The sequence below is a fragment of the Colletotrichum paranaense genome (assembly GCF_030867605.1).
Source record: "Colletotrichum paranaense strain IMI 384185 chromosome Unknown Scaffold_11.1, whole genome shotgun sequence".
NCBI lineage: Eukaryota > Fungi > Ascomycota > Sordariomycetes > Glomerellales > Glomerellaceae > Colletotrichum > Colletotrichum paranaense.
The window spans coordinates 1,199,832-1,222,756 of record NW_026848969.1 but is presented as its reverse complement, the minus strand read 5'-3'; the positions used below and the strand labels follow the sequence as shown (position 1 = coordinate 1,222,756).

The following is a 22,925-nucleotide window of genomic DNA, read 5'->3' as shown; positions in this document are numbered from 1 at the left end:
AGACTTGGATCCTCAAGACATGAACTAGATAAAGTGGATATACATATATGGAGCCACATAGATATGTTCATAAGTGCATCTTTTCACACTATATACATGTAGGTGTAGCATGCAAATCTTTTTGATTCGTAAGGTAGTAATTGCAAGGAGAAGAAATGGGCAAGATGTAAGCAGAGGCATGCTATTCTGGCCGGCTTGATTCACTACCCTTTCCTGCCTACCTGACTTTTCCAAAGATAACCATTCAAGACGACACGTGAAGAGACAGGTTAAGATGCGTTCCATCAACAGCCAACCTTATCCACCAAGAGCGCAAAGTTTTCGTATGAAGATTATTTTCTCGTTTTTGGCCAAGAATACACTCACCTGCGCTGTCACCACAACTCAACTGAAATGCCATTGAGTCCGAGAGGATTTGATTGATACATTTCGCGGAACCTTCCATAGTTGTCTTCCTTCTTTTAAGATCGATTTCTGGGGACTGGGTGCCGGAGATCACCCAGGCTAGCTGATCGCGCACCCAAGACCCAGGTTTGCTCCTTCGAGATATTTCTCTGTTATGCAGACGATTTGGGTGTAAAGTTGCGGCAAAAGACTAATATCATGCCAAGCACAGTATCCGCCGTGTATGGCATCATTCTAAAGTGCTGAGCCACAGAGCCTGTGGATTATTAGGATAAGCAATCGGTAGATTCAAGATTGCAGCAGAACGTAAGAGACTTCGTCGTTATTCGCCATAGCCCTGAACAATCGTTGTCAGCCTGACAAATTGGCGCGCGGGGTGCACCAACATGAAAGCCGGCACTTTGACCAAGCGCTCGTCTCTGAAGCCACTGTGGGTCTCAACCCTTCCACACCCGCGCGGGGGGTCCGGATCCATATATTACATGAGCTACGGGCGGAGGGGGGAAACAGGGTGAAAACAAACAATCAAGTCAAACTGTACATTATCCTGATGCAGGTGCGAAGGAGACATTTGTCAAAATATCAAGCTATAAAGTGGAGATATCTAATGATTCAACGTCCCGTACTACAATGTCTTGGTAGCAGTCTTTGATTTCTGTAAACTCAGTGACCTAATGCCTTCGCTCGTTGCACCGCCGGTCAACATGAGAACCAAAATCGTCGCAGACCTCTCTTCCAAGAGCAATAAGGTTTTCAATGACCCAGAGACGCTTGTTAGAGAAGATGAACATCCCTCCTGGGACGAAAGCAAAGTTGCTTGTGTAGTCGTTGGTGAAAATCTTTCCCAGCAGAACTCCCGAAGAGTCCCACGCGTGGACTCCGTCGCCACAGGACGCCCAAACATTTCCCTCGATATCTGTGTGTAATCCATCGGGGATTCCATTATCAGCGTAGGCGAGGACCCTTTTGTTCGTCAAGCTCCTTTTCCGATTGACGACATCAAAGGCGTAGACTGTCGCCGGACCTGTAGGAGTCAATCTTGTCGTAGCAGCGCCTGTGTCAGAGACGTACAGCGTCTTGTAATCCGGCGAGAACTCGATCCCATTCGGCTGTTGAAGGCCATCTGCTACAACCTGGATACTTTTACTGTCCATATCATACCGATAGACTTGCGTAGGCATTTGAGGGCTGGGGCGGAAGCCATTGAAGTAGGCGTATGTAGCGTCGGTAAACCAGAGATCACCGGTCTCCGGGTGCTGACGGACGTCATTTATAGACGTGAAGTTCCGGTTGAAGAAACTTGAGAAAAGCGTTGTTGTTTGGTTGGCACTAGGGTCAAGAGAGACTAGCTTGGAATAATGATTCGTGTCGCCCTGATCACACCAAACTTGCAAAGTCTGGTCTGACCCCATATACCTTCCTCCTCTATTGGCACGAAATACTGATCCGCCATTGGGCATGCTCAGGTTGACGTACCGCTGACTTCGAATTGAAAGGTCGTCGAGAGATAGTACTGTGATGTTGATGGGGTTGCCGACGGTGTCGAAGTTAGAGGAGATGTACAGCGAATTATCCTTCTTATTATAGATACCACCCTCATGAAAGGCTTCCCATGAAGTCTCTTGGGCGACTTTGCCAGTCGCATTCTGACCTATCAGCTTGGAAAATGACGGTTGATATGACAGAAACTCAACCGCGGCAGCTTTTGCCCAGAGCATCATGGTAGCCCAGAGTGAGAGGACCGCGACATAGTTGGAGAACCGAGAGATAATAAGCATTGTTTATGAATTTGACAAGTTTCCTTGACTAAGAGCATATGATTCTCAACTTGAGATACTGCTGGAACGGGTGGAGAGTTTTGCGTCGGCCTCTTTCAAGCGCGTTACGTGAAAGAGCGAGCAGCGAGAAAGCAGCGTGTCAGGATGGGTATATGTAGTTACGGCGAAGGAGCAGGCTACAACGGCCGAACCTTGTGCAATACCATCGAAGCACGCTGTAGCACAAAGGGGCGCGCACTGCTCGAAACCTACATGTATGGTGACGCCGTATGACCATCCAGGTATAGTTCTCTTCTCACGGGTGGGATGTGGATTAGAAGGCTCTTGAATCCGGGGCAAGGTCTGCTTGACCACGTCAGACGATCTGCGACAATGCAGTACGTGCAACACAAATTTGTACAGCATTAATTCCTTAGACGAGCTCAAGCCAGTGACGGAACTTTAATCTTGTATGATTACGACTGGAGATGTGAAACCTGCAGTGCAATGTTGTACCACATCTGAATTTATAAACGAGGGAAAAGGCTCTCCGCAAAACTTAGATTACACCAATCATAGCTGGGCGGGAAGCAAGCGGCGGCAGTGTGGTTCAACAGAAAAGAGCTCATATTAGGCGCTATAGCGACAATTCCAAGCAAAAAAGGTGTGCCTGCTGCAGCGCCAAGAATCTATCGCAGCTCAATATACGCGTGATTCGAGCGACCTATCTCCCAAAGATGCAAAACTTTGTTACATTAACCAGCACACCTACGCTTTCAGGCATCCGGGGTGAGCTGGTACGCCTCTATGACGATGAAATCATTACCAACCGTCGTAATTCCAGCAATTGCGATATTGTTCACCCAGTAGTACTCGTCATTACCAGTCTCTAGTGTGATGTGCGTCAAAATGCGTCCATCCGGCTGGCTAGGGCCCTGGGAGTGGGCAAAAATGTCGACGCCATCGTTGGTGCGAATTTGATAGTAGGCGTCGACGTTGAACGTGCCCTTCGAGTCAATGAGGCCCCAGTCTGCGCCTATGCTCAGCACCTCGCCTGGCCGGGCAAAGTTGTCAGCCCAATGCAAAATAATTCAACCCTTTTCTTGGTCGACGCAAGCATACCTGAAAGCTTGGATCCCGTAAGTGTGCCCCCAAGAATTGGTATAGAAAGTCTGGTACCCTTAGGACCAGGACCGAAAGATGTTTGTTGTCCAGTGGTAATGTTGGCTTGGAACAAAACTCCTGATTGCAAGGCTGCAGCGGCAGTACCCAAGCAGGACAGAAGACCCAAAGATGCCAGGTTGAGGATTATTGAGGACAACATAGCGGTGCGGCGTAAGAGAAAACTGATTAAGTTGTGTTTCAAGTCGTTAAGCTTGTTCGGGACGAGACTTAGGATGAACTCTGGGGTTCTATATATGCTAGATAGCAGCCAGCGGCATGATCCAAGTCCAAGTGTGCTATGCCTCATTGATACAAGCCAGATTCCACTTCGGATTTGTGAGCAAGGCCAAGATTTTCGTTTTCGTGGCAGGTGTCAGTCAACACTGGAAATCGAAAGGGGCAGCCCGGAACTGGTAGTGCGAGGTCACGAAAATGTGCCCGCTGGACCTACGAGCTGAGACTACGACACGACCGTAAACTTCATCGGCTACCTGAGCTTTCCCCGGTGACTGGCATCGCTTTCTCCGGTGCATCTCCCCCACCCCCCCTGGGGGTCCATGTCGATGGTAGTTGCTTGCTAGCGGCTGTGGTAAGTTCACACTCTAATTGGAGAAGCTTCCACCCGCAACAAATCAAACGAGAAAATACAATTTGAGACGGACAAAATCGGAGTCCCGGCGTTCCTCTGAGCATCCTACTTGGTCCGCGGTCGGATCATCTCGAGTATTTACTCTTTGAGCATGATCCCTGCGACGTTAACCGCGCGCTATGTGCTGAACAAGATTACAGTTTGGAGCTACACAACTTGTCCACGTACAGGGTAGGGATACTTGACTAGTTGAATGCCTCGGCGAATTCTTTCCTATTCTGGCGATCACACATACTGAGTACTCTTGTTGAATGTGTAAGTTCACTTAACTCAGTCGCAACTATTGAATGTACCATGTTACGGCGATTGATATCCGCGTGCCGACAATACCAGGTTCATGGCGTAACTTAATTCGGGTTGTGAACTCCAAGAAGCCTGCAATGAGGCCTACTCATAAAGTTTTCCTTACGAAAGGAGAAGTAAAGATTAATCACTTCGACTGGTCTCCTAAGGATCGACGCCAAATCTTAATTCTCCGGCTTGGAGTTCAATGATTTGTGTCAGATGAGAGATATTTGCCTATCTCTGCATTGGCGAAGGTCAAAGAAGCAAGCGATTTCCTGACAGTACGCAACTCACAATGAGTCTGGCTTGGTCGTCAGACCTAGCTGAGTCGATAATGATCATAGCAACTGATACTCCATACGAATCTCTCGAAAATGACTCTATTCTGCCAAACATAGTTTTCACGAGCGCATATAATATTAGTTCTAAGATGATTCTTAAAGCCATCAAGAATGACTTCGTGTAGTAAATCGGGTAACAAATTGCTTACGGTTAGTATGAACTTCACTGATAGAATCCATACCATACTAACAAAGCTCGTGCAAGTGATTTAAGCATTCTGTATTCTACCTAGCTCAGAACCGCACTAGATAAATGACTAAGTCCTGCTTCACATCGTTGCAAAAGCTCGAACATTACAGTCTGGCTATCTTCGTCTGGAGGAATGTCACATAACCACAGCACTACGCCTTAGAAACAAGCGTGGCTTTGATTTCGTCCTTCAAGTGTTCGAGCCCTCGCGCAAAGTTGTATACTTTGGCCTCGATACCAAGATTGCCGATAGATATGGTCTCTTGAGGATAATAGCTGTACCAATCGGGGTATTGTTCACTGAACCTGAATTGACTAGCCATTTCGGGACCAAATACAGGTCCGACAAGCTTGGAGGTCTCCGTGTCCGTTAATTCGGCGTACACGGCAGGCTTGCCAGTAGTCTTGCTCCATCCCTCGACCACCGCTATCCATGGTATAAAGTCGGTTGCAATCGGGACGTATTTTGCATGCGTCTTGTCCGGCTGAGAGATGATGGCATGGACGACAATACCAGTATTGAGGGAGACGACTCCGGCCACAGGGACGATACCATCAGCCTTAGATGGTTGCGCCAAGATGTATTGTCCCAGATACGGTTGAGGAAACATCAAAGGCTGGTTGACCATATTGTCCAGATACCATCCTAACCACACGTAGGTAGTCTTTGCTGCAAGGCCGGGATGGGCTTTCTTCACGTATTCCCCGCCCCTCGCCTTTGCATCCCAATGGGGACATGGAAGCTTGCCGTTAGAGATATCTCTACAATTCGGCATCGTACTGAGAATCAAATGCTTGAGAGTCGGACACTGGGTACAAGCATCAGCAATGTTGATGAACTGCTGCTCCTCATCCTTTTCAGCAGCCTCTAAGCCATGCTTGGGAGCGATTTCCCAGAAGTTTGTCGTCCCGAAAACTGCCGTGGCACCCGAGAAGGCTTCAGATAAAGTTGAAGAATTATTGAGATCAGCAAAGACAATCTCGATTCCAAGCCTCTCGAGCTCCTTGGCTTTATCGCTCTTTGGGTTCCGAGTCAGACCTCGTACTTTCCAAGCCGGGTCTTTGGCGAAGATGCGGGCGACAGAACCACCCTGAGTGCCCGTGGCTCCGGTAACGACGATAAGAGGCATGTCGGAAAGTTGAAAGTCGAGATTCAATCGCTCTGTCTAAATGAAATAGTAGATATTAGGTCAAGCGGGAAGGGTTTTCATTCGCATCAGCTGGGTTTAAATGTATCTTGTCCCTGGTGCGGCGCGTTGAACAACTCCGGCTCCGAGAACAGCAAGCGTAATAACCGCGCGAGTATCAGTCATCTCGAAGCCTGGAGTTGCAATAAACTGCATACATAGGCCTTTGTGCAACACTTCGCCATGTGAGCACCCGTGTTGCACCAAAGAATGCGTCACTACCGCGCGCCAAGAGGAGGACTCGCGCTATTGACCCCTATTTGTCTGTGGTCTCTATGGCCCCACTCTATCGATTGAAGGCTCTTTCAGCAATAACTTTGTACTTCATTAACATTTGAATAGGGGGATGCCTTATGTGAGGGTTGAGAGGAGGGGGCGGGGGGCGGTTAAGCGTGGAATAAGTTATTAAGACATGTCTGTTATGGAGAATGCTATTCAGTGTTGCAACATTATGCTTCTTGTATTCATAGATCATGAGCTTAATAGGATAAATTTGTTACAATCGGCTAGTTGTAGTGAGGTACGTTAGCAGAAGTTGAGGCTGCGAGACTCAAGGAACAGTCGCGTAACCGTGGATTTCCTTTTGTATGTTGAAGTTAAGTAATCGGTGATCAATCGTAATGTTGTCAAGGTTCCTATTGAAGATAGCTGAAACTGCTCATGAGACTGAACACTTAGTTGATACGATAGAGAAACAACTGGTCCTGAGACTTTGTCTTGTGTCAATGTCGTTTCTCCATGGAATTTGCCATTTAATATAGTCGACAAGTATCGGGATTCGAGTTGAAGATCTTCCACTCACACACTTGGAATATTCGAGTGCACGTACTATAAAAACTCACACGAGTCGTTTCGATAGGAGACAACAACCACATGAAATCACAATCTTCTATCAGAAGTGTCTCCATCGGGAGTGTTGACAGTTCCCGTTTGCGTGATCGCACGGGTCAAATCAACCAGGCACGGTGCTTCACTTAACCACCGTCGGTCGTTTTCGCCCAGAGCTGTTGGAATTTAGCATTGGCTAGATTTGAGACTGTATGATGCCATGGACGCAGGATAAGAGCAGTAGAGAAACGAATGCTTACACGAGTGCACCAACGACGTCGGTGACAAATATCAATTGACGAGTTCCTAGCATCAAGAGCCATGACATCATTCCACACTTCTGGCCCTCAAGTATGACAACATATCACTGACGGCAGTGGTTTCTCGTCTCAATCACACGATTGTATTTGAATCACGCTTATCGTAAGACACCCCAGCAGAACCTCAGCCAGTCAAACACGTGGCATTGGTAGAATATTAACATCAACTCGAAAATACTATAGAATGACTTACCTAGGTATTTGAAGTACGGCGCGAACTCCTGGTCTCTTTAAAAATCTAGTATTACGGCTACTTAATCTTAAGGGATACCAATGGTGAAATTAGGACATGATATACAGACAGCAGGCTTATGATTATGAAAAGAGTTCATAGGAATTTAATCAAATAACATCAAAGCTGCGATTACATGTTGTCCCTATCCCTTGAAACCCATATCACCCAATGCCATTACCATCGATAAGAAATCACGGCTGATTACTAGTAGTGTTGTACAAAAAGGGGCCACCGGATTAGCTCGCAGCGCTGAAAGTCTCGCCACCCGTCTCAAGATATTTCTTCTCCTGCGCAGTAGACTCCCTGCCCATGGCCATGTTCCTATGCGGGTATCGTCCAAACTGTACAATAATGTCGCGATGCTTCGTCTCAAAGTCACAATTCGTCTCCAGCAGGTCTCTAGCAGCTTCTTTCTGCACCGCCAATACGCCCCAGCACTTGCGCTGATCGTCGCTGCCGACCTCCCCGTCTTCAGCCATCAGCTCCTCGAAATCGTCCTTCATCTGCTGGTACTGCGCCACAGCAAAGTCGTGCAGCGCCAGGTCCTCGGAGTGCATGAAGGGCAGGTAGAACCACATGCGGTAGGCCACGCGGTACTTGATCCTGTTGTGAGTCGCGGCGCCGGCGTTGATGGCGTGACGTGCGATTTCGCGCGCAATTGGGTCAAAGAACTTAAAGACTGTCGATGACTCTGGACCCCGGTAGATGTTTCGCGGGACTTGGTCTAGGAGCAGGACCAGACCGAGCCACTGCAAAGGTGTGAATGGCCTCACAATTGTGAGAATGTCTCGAGTTGTGATCTTGGCTGACTTCATGGCCTCCAAAACGGGGCGGAATTTCTTCCTGTAGGTGCACATTAGCAGAATGATCTTTGATGCGATCTAAAGAACAACATACACGCAAGCCTCATCAAAGTCGACGTCGGAGTAGAACCATCGGCCCATCTGGCTCCTCTGAGGTAAGATATAGGCCTCATCGGTCTTGAGATGCTTGAACCAGAACCGGCGGAGCTTCTCAAGCAGATCAGGCGTGAGGGTTTCCTTGAGCCGCGCCTTTGCGTGCGTCTTGCACGAGTTGGACCGCGGCAATCCCCCAATGGACAACATCGGCATCATTTTGTCGTCAGATTCGCGATGACAGCTAGAAGAATGGAAACCTCGTCTGCTCGGAGTCGTCGTCGTTGTCGACGGGTCTCGCTGATGGCATGTCAAGGGAAGGCAAGCACCACGACTCCTCACCGCCTGCGACGTTGAGTTGTGCCACTTCTGCTGCTCCCACGGCTTCACCCGCAAGAGGCGGCGGTCGACACACCCCGCATTTCGAAGGGTGCGACTTATGATCTGATGAGGAGGCATGACAGCCACCTCTCACTTACAGGACGACAAAGGGTGGCCAATAGGCGGAGGGTGGTGCCACCAGAGCTCGCACTGACGTCGTCTCGTCTGCTGTCTTTGCTGCCCTTTCGTTTCTGGGGGAGGTCTGGTCAGAAAGGGGGAAAGTCTGGACGCGTCGAAATGCGGGGTTTGTGCAGGCCGAGCGCCCCGTTGTGCAAGTCAGGGTCCCTCGCTTGCCATCCGCTAATGCAAAGAAGAGCGAGCTGGGCGTGCTGGCGCTGGCGTCGCTGCTTTGCTTATGTTAGCGGCTGGATGGTGGCACAGGATCGATTGGGTGGGGATGTGGCTCGGGGGCAGCACTTGATCCCACCAAGCATCCAACTACGTGGAAATCGGCATTATGGCAGAGAGGATCCAAGGCGTTGGACAAACTCGGAGGCTTGGTCGAGAACGGCCATACGTTGGAATGTGGCGTAGATCAGGGATCGGCAGAGGCCAGACAAACCCGGTTCATCATGGCGTAGGGTTCCGTTCGCTCTGGACTCTGGAGGGATGAGTGTGGTTAATCCGGAAGCTTTATGGCGAGGGACAGCTCAGACTTAGAACTGACGTCAGTTGAGACCGCGCGCCTAGGAAAATGTAAGAGAGAACGAAAGATACTCACGCTGCGGCGTCTAAGTCAAACGTACAGATCCGGCGGCAAAAGCAGTGTAACATAGGTATCTCATTAAAGTACCGGCATGACTCCCGTGGTTACTTGGCGGGCTAGAATGAATGTGGCCCGGAATCGAGTTTCGAGATTATTACTAGGTTGAACAAAAGATTGGGTGCGGCTGCACAAGAAAATATGGTACTATCATAAGAGACCTTATAAGCCGGCCGACTAAACCTCGGCGTTCATGCTTTTCCCCACACTGGCACCATGGAAGCTAATTGTTCGCGAGATTCAAAAAAAAAAAGGCAGTGAATCTGGTACGCTAAGATTCGCAGCCTCCGTTCCTCTGCTCCGGAGACCACTAGATGACTTCAGCCGACGGCTAAAGAGATCTATTCCCACCTCGAGGTCAGCAGTCACGCAGCATGCCCCCCAAGTGCCGCTGAATCGTTCACGGGCCGCTGCTAGTGCCACCATCCCGAACCTTAACAGCTTGTTTTAAAGATGATGCTCGAGATCCCGTCCAACTTTAAGATGGCTTCTGGGATAATCTCAGCTGTCATTTGTTCTGGATAAATGCCATCCTGGAGACCGGCATGGCCGGCTAAACAAGCGATCATGTGTAATAGGGGGACGGACGAGCTGCCTCTTTGCCTCTAAGACTCTTTTCCCGAGAAAATAAAAGAGGAACCGCTTTCTCGGCCGCAGTGCCGGAGCATGCCCCTTGCGTAAATTGCGGAGAGCGTAGCAAGGATCATGCAACGTCGGCCCCGGCTTGGTTCATTTACTCCCGACGATGCGGCCACTCAATCCGACTCCTGACCTAAACTCGACACATCCATTGGCGGAACCCCACAGTTCCTCATCGGTCCATCACGGCCGGCCACTCATCGACCGTTTGGGAAAGATTTCCCAGGGGTTGGTGATGAGCCAGTGAACCACACATAGGCTCTTGTCACCCCAAAACCGACAAGCTCGTAAACTTCGCGCAACTCTGCTAAGAGAGCAACTTCTTGAAGTTCCCACCCGGTCCCAAGAATGCTACCCACGCGGGTCGACGTTAGTTTATTCTAGGCAAGGCGGTCCCATCGAGAACACAACCCCCAGTTCCCATGCAACCGATGCCCAAATACCCATAGGAAACGGCACTTGAATCTCCGTTTTCCCCTGTCATCCCATCATCGGTTGCTGCTCTGGGCCCAGAGAAACGATCGAGAAAGAATTAGATTGAAAAGGACGGGGTTCGTCCTCGCCCATCCCACGATGCTCTCCTTTCCTCCTCTCTCAGCCTCACCAGCCTCTCTGTTCATACTCCGACCGCTACATTCGTTCTCTTGACCTTTTCTGTACATATCAAAAACCAACCTGTCAATATGGTTTCATTCACTTCTCTCTTCACGGCCTCTTTGGCCGTCGTCGGCGCCCTCGCCGCCCCCGCCACCGACAAGCCCATGACCACCGACCTCATCAAGCGCGCTTCGACCCCCTCCTCCCAGGGAACCAGCAACGGTTACTTCTACAGCTTCTGGACCGATGGCGCCTCCCCCGTCACATACACCAACGGCGCCGCTGGCGCTTACAGCATCCAGTGGCAGTCTGGCGGCAACTTTGTCGGTGGAAAGGGCTGGAAGACTGGTGGTGCCAAGAGCATCAAGTACTCTGGCACTTGGTCCCCCGTCAACAACGGCAACAGCTACCTGACCGTCTACGGATGGACCAGAAACCCTGTAAGTGACCTGTTACTACATGAGTGCACATTAGCAGACTCGCTGACCCAAACCTTCACAGCTCATCGAGTACTACATCGTCGAGAACCACGGCGAGTACAACCCCGGTAGCGCTGGTACCCTCAAGGGCCAGGTCACCTCCGACGGTTCCGTCTACAAGCTGTACGAGAGCACCCGTACCAACGCCCCGTCCATCGACGGCACCCAGACCTTCAAGCAGTTCTGGGCCATTCGCGAGAGCAAGCGCGTCGGCGGCACCGTCACCACCCAGAACTTCTTCACCGCCTGGAAGAACGCTGGCATGACCCTCGGTACCTCATTTGACTACATGATCGTCGCCACCGAGGGCTACCAGTCCGCCGGCTCGGCCAGCATCAAGGTCGAGACCGCTGCTTAAACGCAGAACACTTTTGAGCCAACATGGGCTTTGGATGTGGGCGACATTGAGGATGCGAAAGGGCCTAGGGATGATCAAAGCGTGTATTGTCGCGCACGTGGGAATTTCAGGGGTTGTCGGACGCACATCGATCACGATGGAAATTAAGATGGCCTGCAGGCGGAAGGCGGGTCTTGCGGCTGCTTAAAAAGGCAGAATTTCTTCAACTTGATCCTTTTGAGATCCAAGTGCTGTCTGCAAAATAAACCACCTACTTCCCATCAATAGGCGCTCAAGCTGTGCCAATCCTCAAGTTCTACAAGATACGACGAGGAATTTAGGCGATTGAAAATTTGGATTCGGGGAATCGACCTGGCCTCCCTTTCGGTCTCCGTGTCGAGCACTATAGAAAACAAATATATTGAATCCACACAAAGAGCCTAATTCTGTCGAACACGACATGCACCCCGGGCGAGTCGCCAAATTCGGCCGATGGGAGCTGGGTGCACCATAACGTATTTCAGGTCCACCGTATGGGCAGACGATCATATTTAGATGCCGGATAACTTGTGCATCAACAAGCTCGGACTGCACTTAACCAAGTGACCCTCGAGCTGAAAGCCACGACACCAAGTCTGCGTGTCATCAGGCTGTCAGTTGCCGCCGATAGATGTAAACCCACTAATACCGATCGCGACGCAATTGCGAGTGGTCTTGCGGCATATGCTGAACATCCATTATCAATTTCAAGATACAATTGAGCCCACCCACTGAATCGCTCTTCGGTCTTCGCAGGGACGTTGCGAGATTTCAAATTGAAAGAAAGGAAAGTTGCGGCCGGACTTTTTGGAACATGCAGAACATCATGGTCCATTGAGCAAGAGCTTTATATAAGCAGCTTTTCTGTTCATTAGCCAGGATGCTTCAGTCCTTAACGCACTTACCAGTTGGGTACTCCCCGTCTGATTGAGCATTTATGGCTGTCAGGTAAAACAGGCAATTGTCGAGAATCGCACCGGGCATGACGGTAGCTAAGTATGGAAGACGTTGGATATCATTTATTGTAGATATCGGCATCCCACAGCTCTCGGTCTCATTGACTTGAGGACCTCCCCGATCTCGGACTAAGGCCTGACTTCCTTGTGTCAACAGTTGTGGTCTTCGTCGGCGATACGCCACCATCACATGATCTAATCATCTAAATGAGTGCTTTCCGGTTCCGAGCTATGCGTTCTCTTATCTCTTGTGGGGGTTCGTTGACGTGTTTTGTTTCGCCGGAATCGTTCCGATGGTTACCTACCCGTAGGGTTATCTTATCTCAACGTAAATTGACACCGATCCTCGACACACGGGGGCTACGGAAAGGTTAATGTTGGTCACCAAGCTTAGGCACCCAAGGATGGCAAGTGATAGCAGTGGATCATACATGGAGCCTTTCGGGGTTGCACTAGAGATAGTAGCTCAGATCACCATGGCGGCGTGTTTGAAAGATTGGAGCAAGGCTTCTTCGAGATACAGATTCGGCAGATGAGTTGGATGGTAGAGACATGTGACGGACTATCTATGGCATCATTAACATAATCCAGCGCATCACACATGAAATTTCCCTCCATGTGGTATAATTAACATTTTGTGAATTGCAAGCCATGAGGATAGTAATTCCGGCGTTGCCAGTAAGCCCATCGAGTGAAAATCTCAATGCTGCACCCAGATCCTCGTATTACAGCAGTCTGATCCAAATCTGCATTGCTTTTGATGTCTTTGGTAGTAATTAAATTCCGCGTCCACGAATTTCAGTTTTAGGAAACATACGAAAAACGTGAAAGGCTTAAAGAGGTACAGATACTTTCATCAGAAGTAGCCAGTACTACACCAAGCAATTCCAGAATATTCAGAATCATCAACGATGAGATGTGCTAGTCAAAACATTCGGTTCAGCTAACACTCGCAAGGTCTAATAATGAGGTAATCTTGAGATATGGAAATTGTAACTAATGATTCTGATATCATGGGTCTCATGCTCTATCTAAAAACAGCGCTTTTTCATAAAATACATAGACTGATGGTCAATCTGATCAGTCCGTTTACAAGTTGCTCTTGATGGGAGCCTCCTTCTCAGCACAGCAGCTCTGGTTGCCCGAAGTCAATTGAGAGCCAATGTCCTTGTTCGAAGGCACATCAAGCGCAGGGTTTCCAGTGAAGAAATCAGAGGGAGTAATGTGCAATTGCAACATCTCGACGGGCCTGATTCCATTATTAGTCGGTCTGCATTCACAGAATCGCTGTCAAATCAAGGGTAATACTCACATGACGGGCCAATCCTCAATGCGAGGGTTGTGTGTCAGACCGAAAACACTCCAGACGACAACGTCCTGGTTCAGGACGTCCTCGTTCCTGTCAGCAGCATCGCTGACACCGCCGACCTCGAGCTTGCTCTGTAGGGTGTACCGACCGCCGGCGAATAGCTCGTGGTCCTTGTACTTGGTGACCCAGAGGTGGTGGCGCGCGAACAGCGCACGCTTGGACTGCACGCTGTTGGGGTCGGCGAGCAGGAGCTGCGTCGCCGGCGGCGTGATCTTGTATCCGACGGGCTTGCCGCTGATGGGGTTCGGCTTGCTGAGGTTCTGGATCTTGAAGACGCGGTTGTTCATCGGGGCGGCATCGAAGCCCGCCGACGTCGTGATGGGCGTCTGCCTGACTTCGTACAGGTTGCCGTTCGGGTTCGTCCGCTGGTCCATCTTGAGCGGCAGACTCTCCTCCTGCACGACCGTGTTCTCATGGCCGTCGACGGAGGGGTCGATGCGCACGCAGAAGACGTGCTGGTGGTTCTGCGCCAGGGCGCCGGGGCTGACGACATTACCCCAGGGGGCGGTCTTGCCGGGGTCGATGTTGACGACGGAGACAATACCCGTGGCACGGGCCTCGACAACGATGCCGGCTGCTTGGTCGAATTTGAAGTTGAAGATGTACTCGTAGTTGGCGAGAGTGATGATGAACTGGATGACGAGCTCACGGCGGCGGGTGACGACGGCACGGCCAGTGCGCCAGTTGGTGTGCTTCCAGTTGATACCGTTGTCCTGCTCGTGAAGGCAGATGACGTTCTTGGTCTCAACGGCACTTCCCTTGGCATCGGTAAGAACACCATCAAAGTACTATGCCAACCATGTCAGTAGACTGCTATGATTTGGGAGTATTCAGCATTGAGACATACCTTGATAACACCGAGGCAATCACAGCCAAGAGTCAAGTTGTTGACTGCGTTACCAAGACCACCATCGCCAAAGTCAAAGGCTTGCTTGCGGTGGAAAGGTGGGCGAGGGTCAGCGTAAGGTACAGTCTAGAGCACATCTTGTTAGTGAAAGCTCTGGAACCAAAACTAAGTACAAGTGTTGAAGTAACTTACCATGTCGCTCATGCTGAGACGGTACATGACCGGACGTCCATCATAGCGGACATCGTGAACAACAGCACCCTCACGAGGGTTGAAGGTAACACGCATGCGCCACTTCTGCCACTCAATGAGGTTGCCATCCGTGATGGAGAAACTGGGACCCTCGGGCTGAACAACAGTCAAGGGCTTCAGGTCCTTGCGCGTGCCATTGGGCAACAGCTCAGGCACATACTCGCTCTCCTGGCAGTGGTCAACAATGGTGGGCTTATGGGTCTTGCCCTGGAGGGCGTCGCCCTTGCCACCGGTAGCCAGCTCATCGATGCGCACAATCTCCTTGGTGTGCGCATCCATGACGGGGATGAGGGGCAGGGGGTAGGCGTAGAAGTTGGAGTCTGGGTTGCCGCTCCTCGTGTCACGGGCGAAGATCAGGGCCTGGAAGAAGCGGCTGTCCCCGTCCGCGGCATCGGGTGCGCCATAGGGCCACGGCTCGACGACGACCTCGAAGCCCTCTGGCAGCTGCAGCTCCGCGATCTTCTCCTTGAAGAGCGGGGAACGCTCGACAGCTTGAGCGAGGGTCTCGAACTCATAGCTTAGCACGTATGCATGTTAGCGCTGCAGAACTTAATGGAAACCTGGGAGCCAGCTAGGGGGGGTGTTAAGGGTTAGACGTACACAGTCAGACTTGCTTGGTGCTCGGAACCAATGACCTTCTGGTCAACGATCTTTCCCAGGCCCAAGTCTACGATAGACTCGGTGTACTGGGCTTTGCTAGCGCCGCCAATGACATCGTAGAAGGCTTGTGCGCATCTCGCTGGTCTCGGTGAGGAGGCTGTGAGTTTACCAGAGTGCTCGAGCTCCAGGAACTTGGTCACATCTGCTTTTGGCGGCTCCCAGAGGTAAATCACTCTGAAGTCCAGGACTGATCCGCCGTGCGCTGCAAGGACAATGTCTCGCGCCCGGTTGGTCTCTTCCGGAGACAGAGCGGACAAGGGGTGCGGAATGGGTGCCATTGTGGGAGAGGAGAGGTCGAGTAGGGAAGGTCGGAACAAGGGAGGGGAGGGGTGCTAAAGAGGTGTGTGGCCGGAAGTGGTTGACAGGGTCGTTGTCGAGACTGAGCAAGATTGTGTCTTTATGAAGAATTCAGACAACTTGCGGAACCACCTATAAGAGGCTCTCAATTGGTTTTGCTGATAGTGATGCTGTGATAGAGATGGATAGATGTTACGTCGAAAGTCTGGCCCATTAAATGAGACGAGGCGCTTTGTCTGCTTCACGCCTTCGGAAGACTTTCCGAGCACACGCTTGTGTGTACAACGCGGAAGCAGCTCGGAAAGACGGAACGCCACCGAGTCAAGAGAGCGCCCCCATCGCTCTCTTATCTTCAACCCTGGCCTAGATAAGCCATTGACAGAAGCTAGTGTATTAAAGATTCCAGCCTTGAAGCTTGCTAGAAGCTCTTGTGATTGGCCACTGATTATAACATTGCTGTTGATTGGACCTCGCGCTGAAGATAAGGTAGACCAGGAGGCTGCTGCGGTACCGCCGGTACAGGATATCGTCTCCATTTTGGGGGAACTCGCGGCACTGCAGCCAGGTTTCGAGGCATGTTTTTGGTTGAAAGATCTGACAACCCTTTCGGTGATAAGATCAAAGAGAAAACGGGACCGTCTTTGTATGTAATAGCCATGGCGTACATAACTCGAGAATCGCCCGATACACAGGGGTCAACTCAGTAGGATCGTACGACGACATAGTCAATTACTTCACAGTTTTTGTTAATCATGGACAACGACATGAAGAAAGATACCGCCGCGGCTCTAGGAAGAATCGACTCCCAGTCACAAACCGACGTTGTCAATGGCGACGACCTGCGCCTCGCCCAACTCGGGCATGCGCAGGAGTTGAAGAGACAATTCTCGTTGCCGGCGTTGGGAGCTCTGTGTCTCTGTCTCATGGCAACATGGGAGGCATTGTCAACAGTTGTTGCGCCAGCTTTGGTTAGCGGGGGCGCACCTTGTCTGTTCTACAACCTGTAAGTTGACATCGAAGCTGGGGTTCTTGGCAACTTTTGTTATACGAGACTAACATCGTGAAAAGCATCATCTCCACAGTTTGCACCATTTGCATCGCCTCATCGCTCGGAGAAATCGCTTCAATTTATCCGACTGCTGGAGGTAGAGTTTCCCATTGAATGCTGAAGAGTCTTTGTTACGAAGATGCTGGGTTTGAGTCTCAAACTCAACAAGACGATGAAGTGCAATTGCATGAAGCTAGAAACTAATTCGTTTCCTTTTAAAGGTCAATACCATTGGGTCGCCGCATTATGCCCACCATCGACCCGATCCGCGGCAGCATTTACAACCGGATGGATTTCCGTGGGTGGCCAGGTTGTTCTGACCTCCTCGGCCGCCTTCGCAGCCGGTCTCCAGACCCAGGCCCTCATCATCCTCAACGATGATTCATATCTCCCACAAAGATGGCAGGGAATGCTGTTCTACTGGGCGATCTTGATATATGGAATGGTTATGAATATCTGGGGTCACAGACTTCTCCCCACCGCCAATCTTTTGTCCGGTAAGCAATTAGATACTCTTGGCTTCGAAAACAAAGACCACCACTAACAACTCCAGGTGTCCTCCACGTTGTCGGTTTCCTCTCCATCTTGATAGTGCTAGGCGTCATGGCACCCAAGAACTCGGCCTCGTTCGTCTTCACTGAATTCGTCAACTCCAGTGGTTGGGAGAGTGATGGCGTCTCATGGCTCGTCGGACTCATCAGCGCCGTCTACCCCTTCCTCGGGTACGCTCACCACCTCCTCATACCGCTCTACAAGCGCTAACACATCTACACAGTTACGACGCCGCCTGCCACTTGGCCGAGGAAATGCCCAACGCCAGCCGCAACGTCCCAATCGCCATGGTCGGCAGCGTCGTCGTCAACGGCATCATGGGCCTCGTCTACGGCACCGTCCTCCTCTTCTGCACCGGTCCCCTCGAAGCCCTCCTCTCAACCCCGACAGGATTCCCCTTTATGCAAATCTTCATGGACGTGACAAAGTCCTACGGCGGCGCGACCTTCATGTCCCTCATGATCATCCTCACCGCCATTGCCGCCACCGTCGCCGGCATCACGTCCACCTCGCGAACGCTATGGGCTTTCGCCCGAGACAAGGCCACGCCGTTCGATCATTACCTCAGCAAGGTCAACAAGCGCCAGCAGATCCCCGTCCACTCCGTCGTTCTCGTCACGGTTCTCCAAATGTTTCTTGGATTCATCTACCTCGGCAACACAACCGCGTTCAACGCTATTCTGTCCATGGCTATCATCGGGATGTACCTTAGCTACATCATCCCCATCGTGTACATGCTGGTGCACGGCAGGAAGAACTTGAGCCGTTCCGACTTCGGCCCCTTCAAGCTTGGTCCCGTCTTGGGCCCCATCTTGAATGTCATCAGTCTGATCTGGATGACTGTGGTGATCATCTTCAGCACCTTCCCCTCGGCGATGCCCGTTACCCCGCAGAACATGAACTATTCGATTGTTGTAATGGCTGGGTGGCTGACCTTTGGCGTGGTCTACTACATCTTATTTGGGCGGAAGAAGTTCGAGGTACCCGCCGTTGATAACGTTGTGACTGGCGTCTCCGTTCATACGGAAGTTGTAGTTTAGAAATATGCGAGAAGGAATAGTTGGAATTTGAAAAGACGGAAATCGATGGAACCTTAGGTCTCTCATGATTGTGTATCAAATTAGTCCCTGAAACCTCCGTGAGATCTCTTCCGGATCTCCAAGTGACATCCCCTGATCATTCCCTCCAAAGAAGCCGACAGGAAAGTCAGAAGGCGCCGGGTGCCCAGAACTCGCTTGCCCGAAAGCGTCGAAGAGGTTCATGAGGTCATTGCCCATGTTGAACATGTCCGGCATAGAGCTTGCTGTCGGCGGGCCAGCCTCGTATGCATCCCACGTGGCTTCCGTCCGCCTCCCATCGCGCTCGCTTTGACCGACAGTCTGCTCCGATCCGTCGGCATGGCCCTCATTCCGATCTGTCTCCCCATTGTCGACTAGCTGGGGTACGTCGCCCTTCTCAGGGTCACTGCGCAGGCCCAATGACTTAATGCTCGGCATGAGCCCTCGAATCGTCTTCCACAGCCTCCGACTGGCATGCCCGTGGCGAGAGAAGCCCTTCACCAGCTGTACAGCTTTCAAAAACTTCTCCTTGCAAGGTTCAGTAAAGACACCCGGTGCGTGACACACAGCCAGGAGGATCACCGCCAAGGCGCTCATCAAGAAGTAGTTGAAAGCGTGCTGCTGCCGCGCATAGATGTCGCTCGTCTCGTTCAAGTGGACAAGTACTTGTATCGTGTCGAGAGCAATCTCGGTGACGAGCTTCGCGCTCTGCATGTCTGCTTTGATACTGGCGGTGCTCAGAACGTGGTGGCGGTGGATGAGCGTGCGCATGTGGTTCCCTCGCAGGTAGAGCAGAGTACGGAGGCGATGCACGCTGCGGGGCTGGATCCTGGGAGCAAGGCCTAGCCTTGGGTGCCGAAGCTGCAAATCTTCCGGTATCGAATTGAGCCAGTTCAGTGTCATGAAGTCGAGGAACGCCACCGTATCCTTGGGAATGAATTGTGATGGTGACTCGAAGGGCGGCAGCGCCTCCCAGACTTTCGAACACAGCCTGCCATAGGCAACCATGCACCTCAGGTAAGGATACTCGTCCCCCTTGATCGACCATAGTCAGTACCTTTGTCTGCAAGAAAGATTGATCAAACAATGGGGGAACTTACCGGCTCTGGTAACTCAGGATCGATGTCACGATCGATGAGCCCAAAAGACAGACTCGTGCCGAAGCTCCATCGGCGATCTAGTACGTAGACACACCAGAAGCATCGCAGAGCTAGGTCCCTCTCTTTGGGATCCTTGAAGTTCTCGAGGAGGATCGCGCGACGATGAAGACCGATTTCCAATACTTCCCGCCCAGAGATGCCGATCGATCTCCATGCCAGTAACTCCTCGCCGCAGTGGAACCAGTAGATGCTCTGATGTTGAGTCAGCAAAGGATTGAAGGCCCCGGTGGCCACTTGAACCAGGTCGCAGGAGACGCAGAACTCACTAGCATGGTCATGATCTGGAGCTCTTTCAGGTCGATAAAGGCTTCGCCAGACACACGGCACACGATCGGCTCCACCGCATCTACCAGCTTCGTACTTATGGCATTCTGGCCTTGAGCCTCCATCACTATAGAGGTAGCAATCGCTACTTTGACAATCTGGACATCCTTGAGCTCAATTTTTGGTCGATCCCCGGCAGAGATCGAGTCTGCGCCCGCCGTCGGGTTCTGCTGGGCTCTCACAAAGTCGAGGATATGCGGCAAGTTGGCAGAGACATCGTTCATATTGGTGAATGGGTACACAGACTCAACGTCATCCTGATAGACATCAAGGAGCCGAAAAACCTCGTCAGCCTCGAACGTCAGAAGACAATCCAGATCCTTTTGCGATGCCGAATGCGAGGCGGGGTGGTCTGAGGTTTCGGAAACCGCCTCCGCAGAGGCGGCCGGCGATGCGGATCTGCTCGTTGGCGACGCATCGCGCGTCTGGATGTGCACGCGGGAGAGCGAGGACTCCGCGATGCGAAGGCTAAAGGCTGACCTGGTAGGACCGACGAACTGCGGTTCTCTCGGTTCGCTTGGCCTCCGGTTGGATTCGCTCGTGTACAGAGGACTTGGATGTTGCGGACCGCCGAGGGCGGCGGGCGACCGGGTGTTGATCTGTGTGATCTTTCCGGTGAGCTCTCGGAGGGACGAGGTTAGGCTGGCGACCTGCTCTCGCAGAGTTGCCACCTCGTCGCTCAGGTTCTTGTATTGTGAGCTGTCACGACCATTAGTCTCCTGGATTGGTGGTCGGTACATGGGAGTGCTTCATACGGATTGATGGATTCATCTCTCTCGTTGGTGGCCTCGCGATCTCTCAGCGGCGTCTGCTGCGGGCCAGGAATGAAGATACATTCGGCGCCATTGGAGAGACATCGCCGGCACACGGCCTGGTGATCTTCCTTAATACACTTGAGCTTCCGCTTCTTGCACTCATTGCTTTTTCCCGGTCAAACTCTGTCAGCGACATGTCTTTCCGACGCGATGGTCACCTCACCGACGGTGTGGGTTGAATGTCTTTCCTTACCAGGCGACGGGGGTGTACTTGGCCCTCTTGGACCGCTGCACTTCGGCAGATGCAGACACAGGGGCAGGACGCTTCTGCACCGATGCGGATCCCGCGGCCGTCGACGACGGCGGCGTCACGGCCTCCGTCACACCAGCGTCCGGGCCCATGTCTGTGGTCTTCGCTTACTGCTGTCGCAGCCCGGGGGAGCGCGGGTTGCAGATCCGCGGAACAGGTGAGGTTAATCGGAATCGGTGGGGTGGGTGAGAGATTGATGTGAAGGAATGGTTCCGAGTTTCTCCAAGAGAGGGAGGGGGAGGCGTTCCGGCAGTTATTAGTAAAGAACCGCCCGCGCCCCCCTTATCAGTTCGTCGCAGGCTGCGGCCTGCGATTCATGGTCTAAACCCACTAGGACCCTGATAACGCGGAATTGGAAATCATTCCCGTTAACAATAAGCCTGCTTTATTCACCTTACCCAGCACTACTTCGGCATTCGGTTCGCAAAATGCATCCGACATTCAATTGGTAAACGTTTCCAAGCAAGGCGATCATTTGGGTTGATGAGAGTATCAGCTGATGTGCAGGCACGCAGTTGCATGTTCCATTTACCTTGAGACCACCGGCGATTTGAGAGGGGGAAAAGCGACAGGAAGATAACTCCCTTCCTTCGACAAGAGCACTGGATGGGATTTGAAAGAACTTCGATTCTGTCATCGGGCCCCCGAAGTCTATTTTCTCTACTTCGTCAAAGTATTCAACCACTCATAGGTCTTGGGTTCTGAAAAGCAAAACTCTAAACTCGAGCCGTTGACAGAAACACGGCAAGTCTCGTCCATCAACACCACATGCTGCACCCCACTACTGCATCGCAAGTATGGAAGTATTCATCGTCATGAAGTCCGAAGTTTCAATGCTTAGTCACTCGCCAAGGGGCATCGGTAGCAACTCTGCTGAGTCTAGCCTTGACTCCTCTTCTCAAGCGGGACACCGGTACGCAAAGCCAGACCATCTGGTGGTAGTGTTCCTCTACTTACCCATTCACACTTGATGTCTCTTTCTTCTGTACCGCTTTACCTCACATGAGGTGTCAAGCTCATCGCGCAGTCACTGCTGTTCAGCCTCAACATTAAACTTCCTTGCCAATGAGTAATTCAAGAGGCAGATTTGGAGTTCCTAGACATTATTTTCGAGACTCTTGAGCGACTCGAGAGATCGAAGATCGAGCTAAATTTCAAGCCAGAAATGACAATGCCTTGATGCAGGACTGGGTCTCGTCTAGTCACAAATTCTTCGCTCGCAAACCGCGTCGCAGACCACGGAGAATGGGATACTGGAACATGGAGATATCTTATGTCACTCCATCAAAGACGAGCGTATCTACAAAGTTCAAGCACGATCAAGCTGGCCAAGGTTCCTCATCCCATCGTTATCGTTCACGACAGTCTCTCAGCTTTATTGGGCTTTCAAGAGATAGGAATTTCTCTTGCCAGACATCTCGCTCCGAGTGGACTGTTTGCTGGACGTCTCCCACGGAAAAGCCTGCTCATTCCACCAGCGAGCAGTTAGGCATTCAAGACATAGCACCACCACATACAACTCATTAATCTTTCCTCGAAGACACCAGTAACCTCCGATGGGCCAGATCCAAGCAGGAATGCCATCTCTCCAGGATTCCGAAAACACCAACAGCAAAGTCCGAGTACCGTCTTTCAGGCACCGCGATCCAACGTTGGTCTCACAAGCTCAGCCCATATCCAATAGCTATAGAGATCAGACGAAACACAGGCTTGGTGTCCAAGTGATAGACTCTGCATACTAGGTAGGTATCCTAGCCTACCATAGTAGTAGCGGTGTTGGTCAACACACGACTATGGCCAAGTATTGTTTATTCCTGGTTTTACCTATCTAAATCAAACTGTTTT

At 51.3% G+C, this 22,925-nt stretch overlaps 8 protein-coding genes across 8 annotated transcripts; 2 read left to right on the top strand and 6 right to left on the bottom strand.

Annotated features, from left to right (window-relative positions):
• Nucleotides 1-1,076: 1,076 nt before the first annotated feature.
• Nucleotides 1,077-2,183, bottom strand: CPAR01_12724 (SMP-30/Gluconolaconase/LRE-like region; the record flags this gene model as incomplete). The annotated part of the gene is made up of 1 exon (XM_060496979.1): nt 1,077-2,183. The coding sequence occupies one exon, from the start codon at nt 2,181-2,183 to the stop codon at nt 1,077-1,079; it is 1,107 nt and encodes a 368-aa protein (XP_060344512.1).
• A 755-nt stretch (nt 2,184-2,938) lies between these two features.
• On the bottom strand, nt 2,939-3,486 carry CPAR01_12723 (uncharacterized protein; the record flags this gene model as incomplete). Its single annotated transcript, XM_060496978.1, has 2 exons — nt 2,939-3,216; nt 3,285-3,486. The coding sequence occupies 2 exons, from the start codon at nt 3,484-3,486 to the stop codon at nt 2,939-2,941; spliced, it is 480 nt and encodes a 159-aa protein (XP_060344511.1).
• A 1,457-nt stretch (nt 3,487-4,943) lies between these two features.
• Nucleotides 4,944-5,921, bottom strand: CPAR01_12722 (NmrA-like family protein; the record flags this gene model as incomplete). The annotated part of the gene is made up of 1 exon (XM_060496977.1): nt 4,944-5,921. One exon carries the CDS (start codon nt 5,919-5,921, stop codon nt 4,944-4,946), a length of 978 nt encoding a protein of 325 aa, XP_060344510.1.
• A 1,676-nt stretch (nt 5,922-7,597) lies between these two features.
• CPAR01_12721 (uncharacterized protein) lies at nt 7,598-8,476 on the bottom strand (the record flags this gene model as incomplete). The annotated part of the gene is made up of 2 exons (XM_060496976.1): nt 7,598-8,204; nt 8,259-8,476. The coding sequence occupies 2 exons, from the start codon at nt 8,474-8,476 to the stop codon at nt 7,598-7,600; spliced, it is 825 nt and encodes a 274-aa protein (XP_060344509.1).
• Nucleotides 8,477-10,723: 2,247 nt separating this feature from the next.
• CPAR01_12720 (glycosyl hydrolase family 11) lies at nt 10,724-11,474 on the top strand (the record flags this gene model as incomplete). Its single annotated transcript, XM_060496975.1, has 2 exons — nt 10,724-11,077; nt 11,139-11,474. The coding sequence occupies 2 exons, from the start codon at nt 10,724-10,726 to the stop codon at nt 11,472-11,474; spliced, it is 690 nt and encodes a 229-aa protein (XP_060344508.1).
• A 2,063-nt stretch (nt 11,475-13,537) lies between these two features.
• CPAR01_12719 (copper amine oxidase) lies at nt 13,538-15,854 on the bottom strand (the record flags this gene model as incomplete). The annotated part of the gene is made up of 5 exons (XM_060496974.1): nt 13,538-13,697; nt 13,761-14,605; nt 14,665-14,790; nt 14,857-15,433; nt 15,517-15,854. 5 exons carry the CDS (start codon nt 15,852-15,854, stop codon nt 13,538-13,540), a joined length of 2,046 nt encoding a protein of 681 aa, XP_060344507.1.
• Nucleotides 15,855-16,625: 771 nt separating this feature from the next.
• On the top strand, nt 16,626-18,513 carry CPAR01_12718 (amino acid permease; the record flags this gene model as incomplete). The annotated part of the gene is made up of 5 exons (XM_060496973.1): nt 16,626-16,876; nt 16,942-17,018; nt 17,143-17,418; nt 17,475-17,643; nt 17,697-18,513. 5 exons carry the CDS (start codon nt 16,626-16,628, stop codon nt 18,511-18,513), a joined length of 1,590 nt encoding a protein of 529 aa, XP_060344506.1.
• A 75-nt stretch (nt 18,514-18,588) lies between these two features.
• On the bottom strand, nt 18,589-21,172 carry CPAR01_12717 (fungal specific transcription factor domain-containing protein; the record flags this gene model as incomplete). Its single annotated transcript, XM_060496972.1, has 5 exons — nt 18,589-19,566; nt 19,632-19,883; nt 19,958-20,714; nt 20,771-20,935; nt 21,024-21,172. 5 exons carry the CDS (start codon nt 21,170-21,172, stop codon nt 18,589-18,591), a joined length of 2,301 nt encoding a protein of 766 aa, XP_060344505.1.
• Between the last annotated feature and the right edge of the window lie 1,753 nt (nt 21,173-22,925).